At 41.7% G+C, this 14,616-nt stretch overlaps 1 protein-coding gene across 1 annotated transcript in view; it reads left to right on the top strand.

Moving 5' to 3' along the window:
• Nucleotides 1–13,529, top strand: part of MIA3 (MIA SH3 domain ER export factor 3) — a gene marked incomplete at its 5' end in the record, with an annotated part of 123,924 nt that extends 110,395 nt beyond the window's left edge. The window contains 2 exon segments of the mRNA XM_073628346.1: nucleotides 3,096–3,252; nucleotides 12,172–13,529. Of these exon segments, the coding sequence (XP_073484447.1) occupies nucleotides 3,096–3,252; nucleotides 12,172–12,965 (951 nt within the window). The 3' untranslated portion in view covers nucleotides 12,966–13,529.
• Nucleotides 13,530–14,616: the final 1,087 nt, after the last annotated feature.

Here is a 14,616-nt window from a genome sequence, read left to right as displayed (position 1 = left end):
TCCCTCAGTTCCTGTCAGGAATGGAAGTGATGGGAAATCTCTCCAAAAGGAACAGGGCTAAACCACATTGTTGGAAGAGTGGGTAAAGGTTAGGGCTTTAAATAGTTTTTGACACGGTAATGCCTGCCTTACCCATACAGGATTTCAAAGAGAGGGAGTGAGGAACAATTTCTACAAAGGGGAAACACACAATACGAATCTGAAAGAATTTCTAGTTCTTCCTCACTCTCTGTCCAGCTACCAAGTTAATCACCCGTGACTTTGCATGGGTATTCGGAGAGAGGCTGGGGGAAAGAGAGAATTTACCTTTTCTTCTAATTTGGTCTTCATTGCTTCATCTCAGGAGAACATTAGTGCAAATCACCCCCAACTTTCTTATTGACTTTAAGTGCAAGTTATAAGTGCAGAGCAGTCACATAAACAATATAAATAAGTGAAATAATAAACAAAAATACAACAGCTCCAATAGTTGATGAAACGACAGTATCAAATATAAATACTTCACTGCTTTGCCAACTCAAAGTGATAGTTCATATAGTAACATCCAATGTGTCCCGTGACCGCCACCTCCAGATAAATTGCCTGCTCACCTCCAGTCTATGACTCCGCTACAGAGTCTTAATAGCCTTAGTGAACTCCATTCAGGATGGTACTGGAACACTCCTGCAAGAATCATCCCTGAAACTCGCTACTCCACTTCTTAAAGAGGAAGTAAACTTACATCTTTAAGTTTCATCTATTGGTAAGCCTATATTAAGGCTTACCTATAGGTAGTGTAAATATCTCCCAAGCATGCACCGTTTAGGAGATATTTACTGTCCTGGCAGACAGTTAAGTCACAGCCACATGTGTGCCATTTCTTCAGAGCAGTGTGCCGTGACTGGCGGCTCTCGCACGCATGCACGGGAGTGTTGTCATCATGGCTCTGACCAGTCACAGAGCTGGAGCCACGAACCCAGAAGGAAGACCGGGTATAGATGGATGCTGTCTCCAGCGATGGCGTTGCATCGCTGAAAGGGAATGCATACTACTACTAGCACATTATGCCTTTTCCTTGCAGGTAAGCCAAAAAAAAATGCAGCAGTTTACAACCGCTTTAAGTCTCGATCAATCATGTGACACATAGAATAGAAAAGAAGAAACCATAGTGCTCTCTGCTTCAAATTATTTATTAAAACTGATAAAAGGGAATAAAAACACTCACATAGCTATGTGCAATACAAGCTCAGCTCACCACACTGATAAATAGTGACATCACGGACAACAGCTCCTCCCACTTGCTCCTTATGTTTATGAAGAGTGGATGGTGGACACACTCTAGAAAGGTTAGCAGCAATCTTAACCTCGCTATTGGGCAAACATTAATTATTGGTAGATTCGCACACATTATTTAGTTGTAGTTTGCCCTGATTATATTTCACCCTACAGTTTCTTATTGACTTGCCTCCCAGAAATACCAGTGCCTCCCTCCCACCCTCTTACTATGCAGTGTTGCATTTATTGCAAAGTGAAAGGTCCTCTTTATACATAAATAATGCAATCAGTGTGGCGCTAAAAATTAAAAAAATATTTGAACTAAAAAAATACCAGGAATTATTGAAATTAACCCAAAAAAATGATTTGCAAGTTGGATAATAAATACATACACATATTGCTACAAGAAAGAAGTTAGGATTTTTTGGAACAGTGGGTCATTTTAAAACTCAACTCAAGGCATGTAAAAACTTACCAGAATTCAATAGAGTATTCAATCGATTATATATTCTGTTCCCTAAAGAGAGATCCTCCTGTCATCATGCCGGCTTTCTTCTACATTAGGAAAATCTTATTTACGTGCAGGGGGAAGTACAACAGCTCCTGCACTTTTGGGTCACTCATATGTAGGTCCTGCAGGTCTCGCATACCCTAGCGTTCTGGTTTTCTCTCTGCCGCCTCCTTCTGCTCACCATTCATAAAACCCAGCCCCAGGTTTGGTTTTTAAGAATGCCAGGGGGAGAGGGAGGCTAAAAACAACCATAGCTCTGGGGACTATTAGACCTGTAGCACTTGTTTCCAAGCAGGCCAGAAGTCCAGCAGCAACTGTACTTCCTCCACATGTAAACAAGATTTGCCTAATGTAGAAGAAAGTCGGCATGAGGGGGAGTGGCTTTTTAATAGGGAATGGAATATACAACTGAACGCTGGTAAGTTATTTGAGCCTTAAGTTGGCCTTTAACATGTATGTCTGTCTGGGCACATTTAACAACATATTTAGTAAATTTGCAATGCATGCACATTTCCCCACGTGTTGTCTCTTTACAATGCTGCAGGTACAGAAAAATACCTGGTGATCTGCCAGAAATCCAGTGAGATTCTTACTTCCTGCACTTAAAACAGTTTTGTCTACCCTGCCTGGTTCTTCCCTTCTGTACTAAAAACACCTCACCCTTTTGTTATGTAGATGAAGAGAGGGTGAGAAGTTCCTTGGGCAGCATATTTTTTTCAGCCCTGATATGTATGTCTGTGCCCAGATGTGCATACAGGGGCTGAGAAAAATATGAAGGTTTAAGACCACATACACACTATTAGATTTTCTGCAGATTTACCAAAACCATGTACTGCAAGGGTCTGCCTGATTGCATACAAATTGAAACTCTTAAGGTTTGACCTCATTTTATATGGTTTTGGTAAATCTGAAGACAATAATCTGCAGAAAATCTAATAGTGTGTACAGGGTCTTAGTTGCTGATCTCTCCTAAAAATTAATATTCATGCTAATTTATTGGTTTAAATATCAGCTGTCGCTGACCCAGAACAGGCATATGCAGCAAATCAGAACTCTTGGTGTGATTTCTGGGTCTGTGACTTAAAGCCATTGGATCACTATGACCTTCATGTTTATGTTTATGTCACGTTGCTTTAGACATATTTCAGCCCTGTATTGCAGTGCAGCATGCTGGTGGGCAATTGGCTGGCTTTTCTTAACTTCTCTGATGGTGTGTAATGAAAGTGGCTAACTTACTATATTTGCTTTGAGTGGTTTTATATTTTAAGATATCCAAGTGAATAAGACTTGTACAAAGGTGCAAGAGTGAGATTGTTTTATATTTTTCTAGGTTATGCCTGTAGCTAAAGGTCCTCCATCGTTTCCTGGCACTCCAGTGATGAACTCCCCAGCAGGCGCGCCTATGATGTCACAACCTCCTGGCCGTCTGATTGGTCCAACTCCACCAAGAGGACACTTTGGGTCTCGATCACTGCCTCCTGGACAAAGTAGGAATATTATGCTAGCTTTCTGAGAAGGATACCCCTCTGTGTTTTCCTTTTTTTTATTTTACATACAGATATTTACTTTATTGGTTGCATTTGCCTTTTAACATCTTAATTCACGTTTATTGTATTGAGCACTATATGCCCACCAATCACTTTCCTCAGCAAGTTTGAAAGCTAAGGACTCCGACTTCTCAAGTCTTAGCACAAATGCAAAGCAACACCCCTCCCAAGGCACTGCAACTTGTTCCTCTGACATTCCAGTGCTTTGCCACGTTAGAGCTTGTCTGGGTTCTCCAAACAGATATTAAAGTGGTTGTAAAGACAGAAGGTTTTTTTTTTTTTATCTTAATGCATTAAGATAAAAAACCTTCTGTGTGCAGCAGCACCACTCTAACACTTACCTGAGCCCCCTCTCTATCCAGTGATGTCCACGAGTGCCTTGGCCATCCGGGACTCTCCCTCCTGATTGGCTGAAACACAGCAGTGGCACCATTGGCTCCCGCTGCTGTCAAAGTCAGTCAATCAGGAAAGAGAGGAAGTGGGGCCAAACCGTGGCTCCGTATCTAAATGGATACGTGGAGCTGCTCGGGTGCCCCTATATCAAGCTGCTTGCTGTGGGGGCACTCAACAGGAGGGAGGGGTCTGAAGCGCTGAAGAGGGACCCGAGAAGAGGAAGATCTGGGCTGCCCTGTGCAAAATCACTGCACAGAGCAGGTAAGTATAATATGTTATTTTTCTGGAAATGGAGACTTTACAATCACTTTAAAAGGGACTAAACCTTCCAATCCTTTACAGGCAAGGAAGCTCTCTGTTTAATCTACAGTTGCTATGGTGCATGTGTCACCAGTTATGACACCAGCCACTTGACGCCTTGACAGTTTGGTGGAGAGCACAAGCAGCTGTAAAAGTTATTCACAGCATGCCTTTAATGTAATTGTTTTGGTAAATGGTTAAATCAATAGGTTTAGCTTCACTTTAAGAGGTATAGAGGAGAAGAAAGACGATTAACTAGTAGTATTTGCTTTGCAATCATATTGCAGTATTGGGTGATCACAGGAGATTGTTGTCATACTACTGAAAATCTTGTGTAGCAGCTCACAGTAATCTAATGCAAAGAGATCATAAGATTTTAATTGCATGATTGAGCAACTAAAACTTGCCCATGTTATACTGCATGAGATGCCAGGAACCTCTGTTATACTTTTTGGGGAGCCTGTACATCCTTTAGGGAGCAAGGAACCTCTGCGGATACTGTATGAGGAGCCTGTAAATTCTTCCAGGACCAAGGAACCTCTGGTATACTCTTCAGGGGTGCTTCAGTCCTGGCGCTATCAATTTATGTTATAAAAAGCAACCTGTATTATACTCTACCAGGAAGCCTTAAACCCGTGCCATACTGTATGGGGAGTCTGTAAATTATTTCCTGGAGTCAGCAATCTTGTTATACTGCCCAGGCACAATCATAGGATATAGTAGACTACCAGGCAGTGTATGATATTTTAAAGGATAAGTTCACCTTTTGGTGCATATTACACCTTACATCTATATTTAGGGTGTAACATGTTTCAGATCTGCCCTGCCACACACTGTCAAATTTTTGAAGAAGATGTGTCATTCATTTACAGCAACCTGTAAATGAGAAAAGTCCTGTCTGCCAACATGGCAGATGGCTTGTAATTCTCATTGAACTGTGAGGGCGATGATGAGTGCCCTCATAGTTCATTGACACTTCCAGCTTTGTAACTGTCTGCCTATACACAGGTATGGGCAGGAAAGCTGGGGGCAGTGTCTGCAGAGACCTGAACACGCACCCGTGATCTACTGATTGTGGGTGCAATGCGCTGCAGGCTCCTCTAAAAAAAAAAAAAAACATTTAATGCACTTTTTTTTTTCCTGTTTTGCAAAAAGTATATTCCTTCCCTTCTGCTGCACCTTCTTGGTGATCTACAGCGGGCAGAGAACTTGGTATCCCAGTGTCCGGATGTTACCATGTATACGGCTTCTGTTTTTATTGCGCTTTCATAGTTACATAGTAGGTGAAGTTGAAAAAAGACACAAGTCCATCAAGTCCAACCTATGTGTCTGATTATATGTCAGTTCAGGTGCTTATCTTATAGTTTTTTTTAAACTATCGATGCTCCCCGCCGAGACCACCGCCTATGGAAGGGAATTCCACATCTTTGCCGCTCTTACAATAAAGAACCCTCTACGTAATTTAAGGTTAAACCTCTAATTTTAAGTGGCCAACGTGTCTTGTTAAACTCTCTTCCGCAAAAATGTTTTATCCCTATTGTGGGGTCACCAGTATGGTATTTGTAAATTGAAATCATATCCCCTCTCAAGCGTCTCTTCTCCAGAGAATAAGTTCAGTGCTCTTAACCTTTCCTCATAACTAATATCCTCCAGACCTTTTATTGGCTTAGTTGCCCTTCTTTGTACTCGCTCCATTTCCAGTACATCCTTCCTGAGGACTGGTGCCCAGAACTGGACAGCATGCTCTAGGTGCGGCTGGACCAGAGTCTTGAAGAGCGGGAGAATTATCGTTTTATCTCTGGAGTTGATCTCCCTTTTTTAATGCATGCCAATATTCTGTTTGCTTTGTTAGCAGCAGCTGGGAATTGCATGCCAGTGCTGAGCCTATCATCTACTAGGACCCCCAGGTCCTTTTCCATCCTAGATTCCCCCAGAGGTTCTCCCCCCAGTGTATAGATTGCATTCATATTTTTGCCACCCAAATGCATTATTTTACATTTTTCTACATTAACCTCATTTGCCATGTAGTTGCCCAACCCATTCATTTGTTCAGATATTTTTGCAAGGTTTCCACATCCTGCGGAGAAGTTATTGCCCTGCTTAGCTTAGTTTCATCCGCAAATACAGAGATTGAACTGTTTACTCCATCCTCCAGGTCGTTTATGAACAAAAATAAATAGGATTGGTCCCAGCACAGAACCCTCGGGGACCCCACTACCCACCTCTGACCATTCTGAGTACTCTGTATTTATCACCACCCTCTGAACTCCCCCGTGTAGCCAGTTTTCAATCCACGTACTCGCCCTAACGGACCTAATTTTGTACAGTAAATGTTTATGGGGAACTGTGTCAAATGCTTTTGCAAAATCCAGATACACCACATCTACGGGCCTTCCTTTATCTAGATGGCAGCTCACCTCCTCATAGAATGTTAATAGATTGGTTTGGCAAGAACGATTCTTTATGAATCCATGCTGATTACTGTTAAAGATACCGTTCTCATTACTAAAATCTTGTATATAGTCCCTTATTATCCCCTCCAAGAGTTTACATACTATTGATGTTAGGCTAACTGGTCTGTAATTCCAAGGGATGTATTTTGGGCCCTTTTTAAATATTGGTGCTACATTGTCTTTTCTCCAATCAGCTGGTACCAGTCCAGTCAGTAGACTGTCAGTAAAAATTAGGAACAACGGTCTGGCAATTACTTGACTGAGTTCTCTAAGTACCCTCGGATGCAAGCCATCCGTTCCCGGTGATTTATTAATGTTAAGTTTCCCAAGTCTAATTTTAATTCTGTCCTCTGTTAACCATGGAGGTGCTTCCTGTGATGTGTCGTGAGGATAAACACTGCAGTTTTCGTTACTGAAGCACCTTGATTCCATCGTGAAGACTGAGGAGAAGAATAAATTCAATACCTTCGCCATCTCCCCATCCTTTGTAACCAGATGTCCTTCCTCATTCTTTATGGGGCCAATATGGTCTGTCCTCCTTTTTTACTGTTTACATATGTAAAGAATTTCTTGTGATTATTTTTTTTGCTCTCCCCTGCTATGTGTCTATCTTAGCTTATCTATCTTCTATCTAATTGCACCCTTACATTTCTTGTTGCATTGTTTATAAAGTCTGAATGCTGATGATGATCCCTCAACCTCGTATTTTTTGAAGGCCTTCTCCTTTGTTTTTATATGCATTTTTACATTGGAGTTAAGCCATCCAGGACTTTTGTTCGCTCTTTTAAATTTATTACCCAATGAGATGCATTAGCTAATACCCTTATTTAATATGCTCTTAAAGCAAACCCATCTCTCTTCCATGTTCTTTGTTCTTAAGATTTTATTCCAATTCATGCCTTCTAACAAGGTTCGTAGCTTAGGGAAGTTAGCTCTTTTGAAATTCAGTGTCTTTGTATTCACCTGATGTTCCCTATACTGAAGACAATCGACCTGTGATCGCTGTTTCCTAAATTGCCCCATATTTCCAAATCCGTGATCAGGTCTGTATTGTTGGTAATCAGTAGATCCAGTAGCCCTTTATTTCTAGTCGGTGCATCTACCATCTGAACCATGAAATTGTCCTGCAAGACATTTAGGAACTGGCAAGCCTTAGATGAATGCGTGGTTCCCTCTGTCCAGTCTATGTCTGGATAATTAAAATCCCCCATTATAACACTTCCTATCCTTGCTGCTACTGCTAAAACTTGTGATAGGAGATCCGTCTCCCGCCTCCTCCCTCAGGTTAGGGGGCCTATTGCATACTCCCAGTAATATTTTCCCCTTAGCTTCATCCCGTTGGAGCTCTACCCATAGGGTTGCCACCTCGTCCCTAGCTCCCTTAGTGACGTCCTCTCTCACATTCACTTGTACATTATTCCCTCCCCCTTTTTTACCCTCTCTATCCCTGCAATAAAGGGTATACCCTTGAATGGTTGCCAGCCAATCATGAGAGCTGCTGAACCAAGTCTCTGAAATTCCCACAAAATCCAAATTCTCCTTGTACAACAGTATCTCTAGTTCACCCACCTTGTCCGCCAGGCTTCTGGCATTGGTGAACATGCCACATAGTTCAGACCGGTCGCATACTATCCTCTTATCGAATGTTCTGAGATTGCAACTAGGACTTGTTACTATACTTGCCTCGGGTTTATGTGCTTTAGTCAACCTACCACTAATGCCCCCAATACTACTCTCTGGAAGATGTTCCGTGCTGACTATCTCTACCTTTGGGCCCCCGTCGCCTAATCTTTCCAGATGATCTTTATATTTGTATACACTACTGTGTTCTGATACAGTCTTGTATTACTGTGATGTTGTGACCTTCACTCCCGTCCTGGATTATGTATTGTATGCTCATTAGGCATTAAAGAATTTAAAAAGGTGAACTTTAAACTAAAATATGGTAAAAGTGCCCCGCATCTTCTTTTTTTAAAGGTGGATCTTTTTATTTTTCAATTTTATAATTATTTCCACATTATATAATGACCACAATGCGATAGACCACAGAGAGAAATAGTTTCCTAATAAAACCATCAGAATGTGTTTGTGGCTAGAGCAGCTTGTCCCATGCTACTCCTACCTTGTTTACTCTTGTATTGGAGAAGAGAGCAGGGAGAGCCCATCACTGATCTGTCAGGAGAGGAATTATACTACAGATTCCTTGGAAGGATGGAAGCATCTGAGGGTTAAAGAACATTGAAAAAATCCACAGCATGTGATTTCTGGGAGAAGAGAAATGTTCTTGAACAAAGCTATAGACTAGCAAGCCATATCTGGTCAATCGGCAGACAGAGACCGTTTGTTTGATATGTTGGTCGGACTGTGCAGTGTATATAAAAAGCTGATGACAGCAGAATGACCTAATCAGAAAATAAGATAAAATTAACTTGGGGCTTGTGCACACAGCTTTACCCGGCCAACTTTGCGTTTCTCATCACTTTTGTGGTGATAGAGAAGAAAATGCATAGGAAAAATGTATTTACTGCGTACATACATCCTGCAGACTAAAGTTGGCCATACACAGATTTCCTGGACTGAACGAGAGAAATCCATAGATCCCCCCCCCCATTCACAAATCTCCTGCTGACCACTATACTCAAGAAGACGGGGAGCCAGGCATGCCGGTGGGGGACCCAAGAAGAGGAGGATCGGTTTGCTCTTTGCAATAAACCTGTTTGTTTTTTTATTTTCTTAAAATAACAGAGTTTAAATCACTTTAAGAATTTGTATGTTTTCAAATAAATCTTTAATTCAAGGAGAGGGTCACATTCAGCACATGAAGGGTGTTTAGAAAGCTTTTAAAAGTACTGTGGGATGGACCTGGTATTGTCCACCATCTGAGAATTCTATGTTAAAAAAATGGAAATGAAATGCAGAGCTTCCCCCAAGAAAACCATCAGTGACCGGGAGAATAGAACGAATTCTGTATCTCAGGTATTGTCAGTTTAATGGCGTTATCTGTCCGGTATCTAGCGGTAAGTGAAACTAGACTGACCTTATAAAATATATCCAAAGCCAAAACTTTTTTCAGTTAGAGTTTCACAGGGAAGGGTTATTAATCCCTGTTATTTTCTTTTTGTTTTCTGTTCTATAGATATAGCAAACACAAATGCAAGAGGAAAACACTCCAAAGTGAAAATTCTCCTTTAGGTTAGGGTCACACTATTGCGGGTCCGGGAAGGCATGTAAATCACACGCATTCCCGCAGCCAAAACGTGCTGCTCTTATGTAGACATGCAGGCGTGTCTTTCTAATAGTACCCCCAAGAATAGGAAAATGCAGCACATTTTCAAGTGCATGAAACGGCATGGTGCAAAAGCACTATGTGTTTTCTGTGCGGCTGCATTTTAGAAAAAGTGCAGGAACCTTTCCCAGTATTTCCCTGCAGGTACAGCAGCCCATTCAAATTAATGGATTGCTGTGCCTGCACAAATGCAAGCAGCAAAAAACACGTGTGAATCTAGGCTTAAATAGTTGCCACTGAACTCAAACTTTCAGGTTTTCCCCTCAAAAAAGGCTTTTGCTTTATATATACTTTACACATTTGCTGTGGCTTTGTGGAATGGTGGCAGGGCACATATCATGGGGAAATGTTTTGTTTGGATTCACTGGAGATATAAGAAAATAGCAAGGTGATTCATCAACCTGATAGCCTCTAAAACTCAAATATAATTTTTTTTCTACATAATCTTTTTTGGCTTTTTACTTTTTATGTAAACAAAAAACATACAAAAACTTTTAGATTAAGGTCCTCATTATATCATATTATACAGTGGGGATGGAAAGTATTCAGACCCCCTTAAATTTTTCACTCTTTGTTATATTGCAGCCATTTTCTAAAATCATTTAAGTTCATTTTTTTCCTCATTAATGTACACACAACACCCCATATTGACAGAAAAACACAGAATTGTTGACATTTTTGCAGATTTATTAAAAAAGAAAAAAATATCACATGGTCCTAAGTATTCAGACCCTTTGCTCAGTATTTAGTAGAAGCTTCCTTTTGATCTAATACAGCCATGAGTCATTTTGGGAAATATGCAACAAGTTTTTCACACCTGGATTTGGGGATCCTCTGCCATTCCTCCTTGCAGATCCTCTCCAGTTCTGTCAGGTTGGATGGTAAACTTTGGTGGACAGCCATTTTTAGGTCTCTCCAGAGATGCTCAATTGGGTTTAAGTCAGGGCTCTGGCTGGGCCATTCAAGAAGAGTCACGGAGTTGTTGTGAATCCACTTCCCTTCGTTATTTTAGCTGTGTGCTTAGGGTCATTGTCTTGTTGGAAGGTAAACCTTCGGCCCAGTCTGAGGTCCTGAGCACTCAGGAGAAGGTTTTCGTCCAGGATATCCCTGTACTTGGCCGCATTCATCTTTCCCTAGATTGCAACCAGTCGTCCTGTCAATGCAGCTGAAAAACACCCCCACAGCATGATGCTGCCACCACCATGCTTCACTGTTGGGACTGTATTGGACAGGTGATGAGCAGTGCCTGGTTTCCTTCACACATACCACTTAGAATTAAGGCCAAAAAGTTATATCTTGGTCTCATCAGACCAGAGAATCTTATTTCTCACCATCTTGGAGTCCTTCGAGTGTTTTTTTAGCAAACTCCATGCGGGCTTTCATGTGTCTTGCACTGAGGAGAGGCTTCCGTCGGGTCACTCTGCCCTAAAGCCCCGACTGGTGGAGGGCTGCAGTGATGGTTGAGTTTCTACAACTTTCTCCCATCTCTCGACTGCATCTCTGGTGCTCAGCCACAGTGATCTTTGGGTTCTTCTTTATCTCTCTCACCAAGACTCTTCTCCCCCGATAGCTCAGTTTGGCCGAACGGCCAGCTCTAGGAAGGGTTCTGGTCGTCCCAAACGTCTTCCATTTAAGGATTATGGAGGCCACTGTGCTCTTAGGAACCTTAAATGCAGCAGTTATTTTTTGTAACCTTGGCCAGATCTGTGCCTTGCCACAATTCTGTCTCTGAGCTCTTCAGGCAGTTCCTTTTGACCTCATGATTCTCATTTGCTCTGACATGCACTGTGAGTTGTAAGGTCTTATATAGATAGGTGTGTGGCTTTCCTAATCAAGTCCAGTCAGTATAATCAAACACAGCTGGACTCAAATGAAGGTGTAGAACCATCTCAAGGATGATCAGAAAAAAATGGACAGCACCTGAGTTAAATATGAGTGTCACACCAAAGGGTCTGAATACTTAGGACCATGTGATATTTCAGTTTTTCTTTTTTAATAAATCTGCAAAAATGTCAACAATTCTGTGTTTTTCTGTCAATATGGGGTGCTGTGTGTACATTAATGAGGAAACAAAATGAACTTAAAATGATTTTAGCAAATGGCTGCAATATAACAGAGTGAAAAATTTAAGGGGGTCTGAATACTTTCCATCCCCACTGTATATTTATATCATAAAATACATTGTTGCTAGACATACAGGGAGCGTGTATGTGTGTGTGTGTAATAAGCATTTTACTCCTTACTCCTTTTACTAATATATGACATTTCTTGTTTCAAACCTCATAATACGTTTATCCATGTTGGAAACTCAAAACTTTGAGACATACCTTGAGACAGGCCCCAGGGTATTTAGCGACTCTAATAGGTTGTAGGTAGGTGATAATGCACACTGGCAACCTTTCTTATTGTTTGTTTTCTTTGTTTCAGTGCACGGCCCTCCAGTTCCAAGAGATTTTCCTCCAAGATCTATGATGCCACCTGGTGGAATACATCCACCTGATCCAAGAGGCCTGATTCGAGGCCAGTTACCGCCTAGAGATTACCCTCCAGGCCCTGTTCCATTGCATGCCCCTAGAGACTACCCAATGCCACCACCAGGAGCCAGAGACTTCCCACCAGGACTGCCACCTCCAGGACACAGGGACTTCCCCCCAGGTCCACCACATCCTGGACCCAGGGACTTCCCACCAGGTCCACCACATCCTGGATCTCGGGACTTCCCTCCTGGTGCTCTGCCTCCTAGAGATTTCCCACCTGGTCCTCGAGATTTCTTTCCAGGTCCGCCACCAAGTGCTCGGGACTTCCCACCTGGTCTTCCACCCCCAGGAGCTCAGGAGTTGCCTCCAGGAATGAGGGACTTCCCACCGGGTCCACTACCTCCAGGCGCCAGAGATATTCCACCAGGGCTCCCTCCTCCAGGTGCTAGAGACTTCCCACCAGTACTACCTCCTCTTGGTTCAAGAGAGTTTGTCCCAGGCCTACCACCTCCTGGAGCCAGGCATTTCCTACCTGGGCCACCACTAGGTCCTAGAGAATTTCTACCAGGCCCTCCACCACCTGGAGCAAGAGACTTTCCTCCAGGTCCCCCAACTAGAGACTTTGTAGCAGGACCACATCCTGGAGTACCCGCTGGGCCTTCATTACCTGATCATCGACCTATTTCGCAGAGTCCTAATCTACCATCACAGACAGACCAGTCTCAAGCTCATAAAAAAGTCTAAAATTTGACACAAATTTACTGGCACAGTTTGTTTCCTAATGGATAAAGTTACCAGTTTACAAAAACTTCCAGTTTATTATTTCACGTGTCTTATATTTGCAATAAATATTTTATTCCATTCAACCTCCTTAGAAATTTTAATGGTTAATTATTTACAGCAAATTGCATTTTTGTTTCGCTATATTGAATTCTAAAACCAGGTATTTTTGTTTTTTTGTAAACTTTTTCCAAGCGTGCAATACAAAACTCAACATTTTTAGTTTTAATTTTGCTCTTTTTGTTGCCAGATTTTTTTTTTTAAAAGTTATTATTTAAATGTTCTGTATGTAGCCATGATTGTTGGAAAGAAATGAATGTCTAAAATCTTTGAAAAACATTTCCTGTGGAAATAACATTTTTTAAGAATATCGTTATTTTGACTGATTTCCACACTTGGCTAGCTTAATTCTATTCTATACCACTGGTTTACGTAGGACAGATACTTGTTTTTAACATCTGGGACTGAGGAACCAGAAAGAGATCATAAATGTATATTGGAAATAATAATAAAGAATAAAAAATTTAAGTTGTGTGCCTCAGTGATTTGCGGTTCTTGCAAAGCATTAGCCCTGTTTCACAAGGGGTTCCGCTTGTATACAAGTATTGTGAGAAGAAAGCTTTGACAAAGCATTTGCAGAGCTTTCAGCAAGTTTTGTTGAAGCTTTTAACCACTTCAGTCCTGGAAGATTTGCCTGCTTAATGATCAGGCCATTTTTTGCGATACAGCACTGCGTCGCTTTAACTGACAATTGCGCGGTCGTGCGAAGCTGTACCCAAACAAAATGGCCGTTTGTTTTTCCCCACAAATAGAGCTTTTTTTTGGTGGTATTTGATCACCTCTGCGGTTTTTATTTTTTGCGCTATAAACAAAGAGTGACAATTTTGAAAAAAACACAATATTTTATACATTTGCTATAATAAATATTCCCAGTTTTTCCTCAGTTTAGGCCAATATGTATTTTACATATTTTTGGTAATAAAAATCGCAATAAGCAGATATTGATTGGTTTGCGCAAAAGTTATAGTGATTTATTGCATTTTTATTATTTTTTCTTTATTTTTACTAGTAATGTCGGTGATCTGCGCTTTTTATCGGGACTGCGACATCATGGCAGACAGATCGGACACTTTTAACACATTCTGAAGCCTGCTAGCAGCTTGCTTAAAGTGGCAATCAGAACTCCTATTAGGATCTATGTTCGACATTTACAAACTGGAGCTGAACGGCACTTTAACCTCTTGCCGACCAGCTGCCACAGTTTTACTGCGGCAGAATGACACAGCTGGGCGAAACGACGTTACCTTACGTTGCTTCGCCTTTTGACCACTAGGGGCGCGGCGTGTGTCGGAGCTGATCGAGTGCCCACCGGGCTCCCACAATCGCACGTGACAGAGCAAGAAACAGGATCTTTGTGTGTAAACACACAGATCCCGGTTCTTTCAGGGGAGAGGAGACAGATCGTGTGTTCACACTATGTATTAACACCAATCTCATTCTCCTCCTAGACAATCCCCTCCCCCCACAGTTAGAAACACACATAGGGAACACAGTTAATCCCTTGACCGCCCCCTAGTGTTAACCCTTTCCCTGCCAGTGACATTTTACAGTAATC

This window comes from Aquarana catesbeiana, linkage group LG04 (genome assembly GCF_042186555.1).
Source record: "Aquarana catesbeiana isolate 2022-GZ linkage group LG04, ASM4218655v1, whole genome shotgun sequence".
In the NCBI taxonomy this organism is placed as follows: domain Eukaryota; kingdom Metazoa; phylum Chordata; class Amphibia; order Anura; family Ranidae; genus Aquarana; species Aquarana catesbeiana.
This window is presented reverse-complemented; position numbering and strand designations above follow the sequence as displayed.